At 50.0% G+C, this 10,433-nt stretch overlaps 1 protein-coding gene across 3 annotated transcripts; it reads left to right on the forward strand.

Moving 5' to 3' along the window:
- Window positions 1–41: 41 nt before the first annotated feature.
- On the forward strand, window positions 42–5,391 carry LOC119284845 (BTB/POZ domain-containing protein NPY4-like). Of its 3 annotated transcripts, none has more exons than XM_037564013.1 (5): window positions 42–240; window positions 843–1,623; window positions 2,734–2,803; window positions 3,176–4,333; window positions 4,587–5,391. In XM_037564013.1, the coding sequence occupies exons 2-5, from the start codon at window positions 1,562–1,564 to the stop codon at window positions 5,115–5,117; spliced, it is 1,821 nt and encodes a 606-aa protein (XP_037419910.1). In that variant the 5' UTR covers window positions 42–240; window positions 843–1,561; the 3' UTR covers window positions 5,118–5,391. The 3 variants fall into 3 exon arrangements, with proteins under 3 accessions (XP_037419910.1, XP_037419908.1, XP_037419909.1); XM_037564011.1 differs by having other exon boundaries at window positions 143–358; XM_037564012.1 differs by lacking the exon at window positions 42–240 and adding an exon at window positions 439–733.
- Window positions 5,392–10,433: the final 5,042 nt, after the last annotated feature.

Genomic DNA, 10,433 nt, shown 5'->3' on the forward strand with positions numbered 1-10,433 from the left:
CTCCCCGCTTTCGCTTTCCCTGTTGCATATCGCTCCGTTTCACAGTGCATTGCGAGGAAAAAGAGAGAGCGGGGGTGGTGGTGGTGGTGGCGCTGTCTCTCTGCTGCGGGTACTTGAGGAGGCACGCCGGGCCGCCTCGCTCCTCGCTCGCTCCTCGGGGCGTGCGTGCAGTTCACGGCGGCCACCGCCTGCAAGCAAGCAGGCAAGCTAGCTTGCAAGGTCACCACCCTCTCGCCCGAGGTTAATCGCCACGCCCTCCTCCGCCTTTCTCCCGCTCCCACGCTTGCAGGGCAGGGCACTTGCTGTTGGCGGCGAGCAGTTCTTGGGGCCGGCTCCGTCCGTCTTTTTCTTGGGGGAGGTGGGTCTGCCTCCGTCCTCGCACTGTTCCTCTTTCTCCGGTCATAGCCCGCCCTAATCCGCCCGCTTTCCGTTTGTTCTTGCGCGCTTTGTTGGGTTGGGTTGGTTTTGTTTTGTTGCCATCCTCGTGGCTCGCCTCGCTATAAATCTCGACGCCTCCCTCCCTCCACATGCTCCCTCGTGGCCGTCACATTGCGGCTGCAATTCCTGTGGGCTCAACGGGTTTTTAATCAATCAAATTCCGTTATCCCCCTCCCTCTCGCGTAATATAAGTAGGAGTATCTCTCTTCGTCCCGGCACAAGGCTGCGAGATCTTGCTACAAGATTCCTCCCCGCGCAAGCACGAGCGCAGACCGGAGCGAGCAAGTGGTCGCCGGTCCGGTCTCCCCGTTGCCTCCCCATTTGCACTAGAGAAAGATGCGCCGTGTCGATCAACTCGTTTAAAAAAATCTCGGCTAACTCTGTTTTCCCCGTTGTTTGTGCAGAGATTTGTAGGGTCTGGGAGGAGGAATGTGGACCGGTTGTTTATGCTAGGCGCGGGCGTTGGACACAAGATCCTGCCTGCGTGATTCTTTCTCTCCTTCTCGGTTTACCGGTGCTGTGGCGGGGGAAGGGAAATTTATTGCGGAAGATCTCAACCCGCCGGGATCAAGAAGGACGGACAGGCGGATTAAGAAATAGACAGCGGCAGGGGAGGAGGAGGAGGAGGAGGAGGAGGAGGTGGGGCTGTGTCAGCTTTGTGCTTTGTGGGTGTCCGCCCCTCCCCGCCATTGTTTACTCCCCCTGAGGCGCTTGTGCTCCTCGCCGCCCGCAACACCGCCCCGCATAAGTAGGGTGGAGTGTGCCTCCCTCAAGGACCGATCCTGCCGCTGCCGCTATTGTTTCCGTTGTACGGGCGCCGGGCCGGGCACGTTGCCATATTCCGTCTCCCTCCCGCCGCCCCCCTCCCCGCCCCACCGGCCTACCCAAGTTGCTTCTGTTCCTTGTACTTGCTGTTTCTTTGCCGTCTGGACTCTGGAGCCGTTGATGTTCCTTCCCCGGACAAGTAGTATGATGGGTTAGCATAGCACACAAGTCGTCTTCTTCTTCCTCCTCCTGCGGTGGTGGTCTGCTCTGCTCTGCTCTGTGTGTGAGCGCATTGTTGGCCTGGGGGAGTGAGAAGCTGCATATTTTGTTCGTGCTTTGAACCTCTGCTTCTGTCAAGATGAAGTTCATGAAGCTTGGATCGAACCCGGACACCTTTCAGGACGATGGGAGCGAAGTCAGGTGAGTGATCCATTCATCCCTCCCCTTGCATGTTCATTCACCTTGTTCCTGTGCATTGTTTCTGTTTGCTTGCTTGCTACCTCTGGATCAGCATACAACCATCTCACCGCTTATTGGTTTTAGGTATTATTAATACATGATCCCAACAAGAACCGGTTTTTGTGTCAGTTCTCTTCATTTCTGCATCTCTGAAACTTCTGTCGAGCTTTAGCATATGAATTACTCCAGTCATATAGAGGGACCATAACAAAATGCTAATAACGGACAACCAGCATAAACAACTGTGGTCTCTTGTTTAGTTTTGTAGTACATGTGAGTATTATATTTCCCCAGCTTCTCAGATCCTTAAGGGTCAAAGTTCAAACCGTGGGACTACCACTTTCTTTTATATCCTCTCATTGTCAAATGTCTTGTGGGTAATATACCCTATCGTATCCAGGATATGTGCATGTTTTGTTCCTGGGATCCACACAAGTACCTTTAGTATGATTTCCTTTTTCCGGGGAGCCTTTTGTATGATGTTAACTGCTCCAAGTTTAATGTCGTCTACTTCAGCCTTGGTTAGAGCGGAATGGCCGTTATTTGTCGGATCTTTCTAAAGAACTAATGATATAGCTGCATGATTGAAAAAGTCCCCTAAAGATAACCGTACTCTTGGATATCCAAGTGCCTAAAGGGATTCTGAGTTGAGAACTTGGAAGTGATTTTAAAATGGTGCCTCATTTGAAGTTTTTGACGATCTTTCCAGTTATATTTGAATTGCTAAATATTAGTTCGTACTACATGTAAGTTCATTTCTTTTTTACAAAAATATTTAATTGGATACTGCTTTTGAGTTTTTTTTTACTTTTTAGATTCTAAATGTGCAAGGTTATTTCTCGTGTAACATTCATGATTTTTCATTGTGCATTCCCCATCTCTTTAAATGGTCTCATGCTAAATAGACAAATCTGTTATCCACTCATAGCAACAACAACAAAAATATTTGAACAAAATACTGTCTTGTCCTTCCAATTTATCAAATGATTACCAAAAAAAAGAAAGATATAACATGATTGCTGTTGCCTGTTCTTTTTTTATTTCTCTTATGAGAATTGTTTGTTTTTGCAGAATTGTGGAAACTGAATTGGTGAGTGATATCACTGTTCGTCTAGGGAACACAAAGTTTTACCTTCACAAGGTAAACAATTCAGTTCTCTTCATTTACTTTTTGCTGTAGACTGCTTTCATAAGATCTATGTTAGTAAAAATTAGTCGTACTTCAGAAGATCATGGCCTCATGTCTTTTTTGTTTACTTTTGGTTAGCAACTTATTCTCCCATTTCCATGTCGAAAAACCCTTGTACCATGTTCTTTTTATCTCATATTATTAGCCCTTGTGGTTTCACTCAAGTTAGTCTATTAATTTATGGTATGGAGTTCACACAATTCATTGATCCATTGCAGAGATGACATTGTTATATATTTTTCTTCTTTATCGAATGCACTGTTATATTTTCTAACGGAATGAGCAGTTATATTTTCCTGATTTTTACTTCATCCGTCCATGCAGTTTCCACTTCTATCCAAGTGTGCTCGCTTTCAGAAGTTGATCCCAACTACTGGTGATGAAAATATCGATATCCACATCCATGACATTCCTGGTGGCCCAAAGGCTTTTGAGATATGTGCCAAGTTCTGCTATGGCATGGTTGTCACACTCAATGCGTATAATGTCGTTGCTGCCCGCTGCGCTGCGGAGTACTTGGAGATGAATGAAACTGTCGACAAGGGTAATCTGATCTACAAGATTGATGTCTTCCTCAGCTCAAGCATATTCAGGAGTTGGAAAGATTCCATTATTGTCCTTGGGACAACAAAAGCTCATTTACCATGGTCAGAGGATCTTAAGCTGGTTAGCCACTGCATTGATTCTATTGCTTCAAAAGCCAATGTTGACACCTCCAAGGTTGAATGGTCATACACGTACAATCGCAAGAAGCTCTCAGCTGAGAATGACCTTGATATGCAATGGAATGGAGTCAAGAAGCAGCCGGCTGTGCCTAAGGATTGGTGGGTCGAGGATCTCACGGATCTCGACATCGATTCCTACAAGCAAGTCATATCAGCTATCAAAACAATGGGCATAGTGCCCAAGGACGCTGTTGGTGAGGCAATCAAAGCCTACACATACAAGAAGCTCCCCTCACTAAGCAAGGTTTCAATGATCCATGGTGATGGAAAGGTCCGAGCGATGCTAGTTACCATCACATGCTTGTTACCATCAGAGAAAGGCTCAATCTCATGCAGCTTCCTGCTAAAGCTACTGAGGGCAACCAATCTGCTTAAATGTGGAGAGATGTGCAGGAAAGAGCTCGTGAAGAGAATTGGACGGCAGCTGGATGAAGCGTCCGTGTCTGATCTTCTTATTCCTACAGTCGATGGGGAGACAACTGGTTATGACATTGACATGATCCTTAGTATCGTCGAAGAGTATGTGAGGCAAGATAGCAAAAATGCTCAGAAACATAATGCTGAGGTGAACGGTCACGTGCAAGCACCTAGTGCATCTATGATCACAGTAGCAAAAATCGTTGATGGTTATCTCACCGAGGTTGCAAAGGACCCAAATACCCCTGTTTTGAAGTTCATCAATCTTGCTGAGGCAATTTCAGGCAATTCAAGGCCTTTCCATGATGGGATATATCGCGCCATTGACATGTATATGAAGGTACTCTTATAACTCATCATCTGCATGTACATTGCCTACTAAATCACTTTCTTGTGCATACTTCCAAATATATTCCTAATGTATCTGAATTGTTGCTGTTTTTGTTTTTGTTTATGAAATGTTTTTGCATTCTTTCCTGTCATCGCAACCAATATCTATGTATATATATAGATGCATATAGATTTCTCATTCCTTATGGTTCTATATTCGTTTGATAAACGCTTTACATTTTCTTCTCTGAAATTTTGAGCAGGAGCACCCAAGCCTAAGCAAGAGCGACAAGAAGAAGCTGTGCTGCCTCATGGACTGCAAGAAGTTGTCGCCAGAAGCATGCGCTCACGCCGTCCAGAACGAGCGCCTCCCTCTGAGAACCGTGGTTCAGGTGCTGTACCACGAGCAGACAAGGGCATCCGCGGCGGCAACCGTCCGAGCTGACAGCATCTGCATCGGCTCCTACGAGAGCTCAAGGTCAGGCGCCACAACCAACACTGAAGACGAGTGGGATGGAGTCATAGCGGTGGAGGACCTCAGCCTTTCATCAAAGACCACGAAGCTGGAGAAATGCCACAGCGCCGAGAAGAGCCACGGCAGCAGCAAGAGCACCACCAACGGCAAGGCCAAGGGCGGCGCGACGCCGAAGAAGGTGCTGGGGAAGATGCTGTCGAGCAAGGCGCTGACCGGGGAGCGAAGCAGCTCGGACTCGTCGGACAGCGCCATCTTGCGGAGCCAGGACCATCCCAAGAGGACTCCATCCAGGAGCACCAAGCCGTCGGCTGCTGCCTAGCCCTCCCTGCATCTCATCAAAAGAGTGGTGCTGGGGTTTTAGCTGCTGCTGCTGCTGTCTCTTCTTCTTTATGAATGTTGCATAGAAGCAAGAACTAATGTTTTTTACAAGTCTGTAGGGATGTTATAATGTCAGGTCTGCTTTTAGGGGGATCTTGTTGTTTAGCATGTAGGCTTTGCCATGGAACCTGTGAGACCTTTGGTGCTACTGTGAGGTTTTATGCCGTTCACTCACTCCTGGTAGTTATAAGAAGCCTGATGTGTTTGGACCTTAAGTTGCTCTGGCCACAGCGACGACGTGATTTTAGATCACTACCAGGGTTCTGGATGTGATATCCTGAGCTAAGAATTGCAGATTAGCAGGTTTGGGTTAGAGACAAAATAAAGGATCAGTAAGGTACTGTAATCTAACCGAACCCAGCGAAGCATCGGCAAAACGTATCACTCTAAGAAATTAGTAGGGTTGTCAAACGTAACAAAAATGTGGTATCACAAACGCAAAGGACTAGCATGCAAATTTCTAACAAAAAATTGGACCATTTCTTGATCTAGAGTGAATTCCACTTTTTATCCTGTAGTTGTACATTTGTTTTTTTTTGAAAGAGAAGGTAGATCATGATCTACCTTATGCATTCAAAACGGGGCAAAAAACCCGGATACCAGGAGTCATATTACATGAAGGTGGTGCGGGCACAACACAGCATGTGCAGCAGGCCACCACCAAGCCTGAAAATAGAGGGAATTAGGCTTAGAGAAAAAGAGCAGCATAATTACACAAAGTAGCTAAATCTTGATCGCGTCGGGCTCTATGCTTCCAGAGATGAAGAAGCTGATGAATCTCATTAAAAGCCCGAGATGCAGTCCATGTCTCTGTCCTGAAGACAAGAGCAATCCGGGCTGTCCAGAGAGCAACTGCAATCGCCGTAAAAGAGAATGTGTCAAAGCTTGCCGTACGTAGCCATGGCCTCCGCTGATAAAAAAGAAGGTTTGTAGGTCCGGGCAAGCATTGGCGATACCTTGCAGGCCGATCCTTTGCCAAACTGCATCTGCTAACCGGCATCGCAGAATAAGATGATGTATGGTTTCTGATGCGGGGCACCAATCGCAACCATTATGAGTTGTGATCTTCCAGTGTTTCTTCAGCATATTGTCCCTTGTGTTCACTCGGCCACGGATCGCTAACCAGAGGAAAACTCTATATTTATTCGGAATAAGATTGTCCCAGATCTTGTCTTTCAAAGGGCACTGAACTCCTTTAAACGTGAGCATCTCATAGAAGAAATGTGTTCTAGGCTTGTTGTACAAACAGATTGGCTTCCGGGAATCTGCATGGTCCTCCACAGGTTGGATGTCGGTCAAGATGTCATTTAGAGCTTGCAATTCTCTGTTGGCTACGACAGTGAGGTTCGGATGTAGTTTGATGTCCCAAACTCCAGCATTGAACTGAGATGCAACCGAGCGGCTCTTGTTTTGGGCAAACGAGAAAAGTACTGGGAAGGAGAATTCAAGTCTTCCGCAAGCAAGCCACGAATCCTTCCAAAAAGAGATTCTAGATCCGTTACCCAAAACGCACCTGGTAGATTGTATAACAAGTTGAATGGTTGATTGCAGGCATCGCCAAATGGGAGTGTCCCCACTCCGTAGACGGCCCGGAAGTGTGTTGCTGCAGTATCTTTTGACGAACCATTCATAGCATGGAGCTCCGTGACCTTGCAAAATATTAGAAGTGAGCTTGCAGATCATTGCCATGTTATGCTCCTTTAAATTTCTGAGGCCAAGCCCGCCATTAATTTTTGGAAGAGTGACGAAATCCCATGCCACCAAACAGTGTCCGCCATTTGTAGAGTTCTTTCCTTGCCAAAGAAAACCTCATAAGATTCGCTCCAGTTTGTCTATAGATTGTTGTGGCCATATGAAACATGCCATGAAGTAATTGGGGATGGAGGCAAGTACATAATTAACGAGGGTGAGACGGCCGCCCCAGGAGAGGAAAGTGGCGAGCCAGACGGATAGCCTGCGGTCAACTATGTGAATGACAGGCAGCAGCATCCCGTGACTGATTTTCTATGAGGATAGAGGTAAACCCAGGTAGGTGCATGGGAAAGAGGAGATAGGACACTGCAGATTGTCAGCCACCCAATTGGAAGTGATATCATCCGTGCACACTGGCACGAACGTGCTCTTGTTAAAGTTAATGTGCAGGCCAGTGAAGGCGGAGAACACATCCAAAATCCTCCTGACAACTTGTGCTTGCTCTTGCGTGCCTTTGATTAGCAGCAAAGTATCGTTTGCATACTGTAAAACTGGAAAAGGCCCATCTCGTTGAGAGGATGTTAGAGAGTTACCCTATTACACTCAGAGATGCACATTTGTTGTAGGACATCAGCCATGAGAATAAAAAGATAAGGGGATAAAGCATCCCCTTGTCTTAGGCCACTCTGTAATTTAATCTTATCACCAATCTGTCCATTGATCAAGACACTTGAAGAGCCGGATGATAGCAGGTCATTAATCCAATGTATCCATCGATCCCCAAAGCCTCGGGCTTCCATGATTTGATTTAGAGCATCCCAACTGACACTGTCAAAGGCTTTCCTGAAATCCAACTTAAGCACAATCATAGGGAGACGGCGTTTATGAGCCTGCTGCTAATCAGGTGGTTGAATAATAAGTGCAGAAATTAAGGCTTTCTTAAGTGTTTCAATGGCTTCTAAACAATCATCATAAAAAACAAAAGGAATGTCCTTCTGCAAGAGACTAATAAGAGGCCTAGAAATTTTTGAAAAGTCTTTGCTAAATCTCCTATAGAAACCAGCATGACCTAAGAAACTATGAATACCTTTTATATCTCTAGGACATGGCATTTTCTCAATTGCATCAACCTTAGCTTTGTCCACTTCAATACCTCTTTTAGAAATTTTATGACCCAAGACAATGCCTTCATTAACCATAAAGTGGCACTTCTCATGTTGGTGTACAAAAATAGGGGCGCATCTATGTACCCCTTTTCCTGTGCACGGGCAGTCAGAGCCGCGCCCACGGCCACACCAAGCAGAACGAGGGAGGTGAGCCAAGGTAAGATCGAAGCCCAAGACAATCAAAGCAACGCCAAGGCCAAGACCACAAAGAGCAGAGGGACGAAGCAAGTTCCCCCGGCAAGACCCTTGTCGGGTGGCCTCAGCGGCCCCGACAAGACTCTTGCCGGGACAGCTCGCCCCGCACCAATAGAGCGAGCCACCCTTGAGCCCACGACCCCCAGTGCCATCATCAGCGTGGGGCCAGGGCTCGGGAAGGCACCCCTGTGGTGGCATGCGGATCTTTGTGAAGACATATTCAAGATCAGATTAGAAGACAACGATTCTTGGCAAGACCCTTGCCAAGGAAGGCCACCAGACCCCCAACAAGATCCTTGCCGGGGATGACAACACGCCATGGCGAGACCCTTGCCGGGCCACCCGGCAAGGCCCTCGCCAAAGACACCGGCAAGGCCACCGCCAAGCCCACGTCAACCAAGCTTCCACCGCCGTTCACATGCAGCTGCCAGCCCAACCAGCTGGGCGAGCACCTGCGTGGCAACATGCAGCTCCCAGGCCAACTCATCAAGCGCCTGCGTGGCGGCATGCAGATCTTCGTGAAGGCTCCACCACCGCGCCAACTCAGCTGCCTGCCTGCCTACATGGCACCGCACGCATCCCTGGCTGAGGCGCATGTCGAAGCGAGGAGGAGCGGCGACGGATGGGACGGGCCTCGCCCCCGTCCCCGATAAAGTAAGAGGACACCTAAGCGATGCATTAAATGCACCTTGTCCTGTAATATGAGGGATAACCTCGTGCCACTGTAGACCTTTTCACCTCCTGTGTGCCACTGTGTCGATCCCTTTTTCCTATAAAAGGAGGCCCGAGGGGACAAGGAGGGGGATTCGGCTCTTTCGAACCACACGCTAACCACAGCTAGTTCGAGAGCTCAAGAACTCTCAGAAATACACCCACCAGAGCAGGACTAGGGTTTTACGCATCCTCGCGGCCCGAACCTGGGTAAACGATCCTTGTGCTGTCTACTAGCCCTGCTCTCCTCGCAACCCTGCACCCCGGCAACCGTAGTAGGGATTCTTGTGATCCCATAGGTGTCGTTCCACTCCGACATCCTTGGCGCGCCAGGTAGGGGGCGCAATTATGAGAATCTGGTCTAGTAGTTGGCCTAGCAGTTCTTCGTCGCCATGGCCCCTAAGAAGAGGATGGCTACGGCGGTCGATTCGTTGGGAGCCGAACGACCCGTGCCGGTGCGGACGAGCAGCAGACCGGTCGCAGACAGGACCCGGGCCGTGGCCCACGAGCACCAGCATCGCCCAGACAGTCGGAGCGTGGCGAGCAGCATCGTTCGTGCGCCAGACGACCGGCTACACGTCGCCGGATCCAAGGACGGAGCTGGGGCCCCCGCAGGCGGCGCGGGGCCCTCCAGGGGCGTTGTTGTGCCGACTGCGGGCGGTGTGGCGACCTCCAGGACGCCTACACCGGCGACCACCGCGTGCTCTTCCCATGGTGTGCGCGCCGAGCAGCGTCACCACGATGGTGACCCTGGGCGCCACCGTGGGAAGAGCCCTGTGCGTCATCGGCAAGATGAGGGGGTTCAGCACGCTCGCCGAAGCACTGGCGAAAATGGCACGCAGTTGCTGGGTCGTTATGGAGCTCCTTCTAACGTAGTTAGAAGTCGAAGCGCGCCGCGATCCGCGCAGCTGTCGCCGCCGCCCACGCCAGCGGAAGCTTTGGCACGCGCATAGCTGCTCCTCGACTTCCCTCCTGCTGCGGAGAAGCTCAACGAATGGAGGGCCACCATCCGGAGCCTTGTCGCCGTCGCAAACAAAGATGATTTGTGACCAGCGGGGCCCTCGGGCCGGCACTCCATCGAACCACCACATGCTGGCACTGGGAGGACCGGGGGAGCTGCAGTCACGGTGCACTCTCCTCCTCCTCGCCGGCCGCCGCGGGCGTCGGCCCGTCGCGACGACGCTTGTGATAACATCTCCATAGTGTCGTCCGACCCGCGGACCCTCCGCGACCAGCGCCAGGTCCTTCGGGAGCGAGCTCACGAAGACGCTCGAACCACCGTCGAGCGCCGGCGCGAAACGCGCCGCCAGTCAGACAAGCGGGCAGGACCCGCTATGGACCACCCGGCACCGGGGGGCCCCGGTGGCCTACCTTACGAGGTGGGCTTCCCGGCTTTTACCCGTGAGCTGAGGCAGTTCCAGTGGCCGTCCCACCGCACGTTCAAGCCTGACGTCGGCGAGAAGTACACCGGCAAGACCCATCCATCCGAGTTT

The sequence above is a fragment of the Triticum dicoccoides genome, chromosome 4A, assembly GCF_002162155.2.
Source record: "Triticum dicoccoides isolate Atlit2015 ecotype Zavitan chromosome 4A, WEW_v2.0, whole genome shotgun sequence".
Taxonomy (NCBI): Eukaryota; Viridiplantae; Streptophyta; class Magnoliopsida; order Poales; family Poaceae; genus Triticum; species Triticum dicoccoides.

Excerpts from the sequence above, each read along its gene's own strand:
- LOC119284845 (XM_037564013.1), top strand. The coding sequence starts at position 1,562 with ATGAAGTTCATGAAGCTTGGATCGAACCCGGACACCTTTCAGGACGAT. Across the intron at positions 1,624-2,733 it reads GACGATGGGAGCGAAGTCAG|AATTGTGGAAACTGAATTGG; the intron begins GTGAGTGATCCA and ends TTGTTTTTGCAG. Across the intron at positions 4,334-4,586 it reads CCATTGACATGTATATGAAG|GAGCACCCAAGCCTAAGCAA; the intron begins GTACTCTTATAA and ends AATTTTGAGCAG.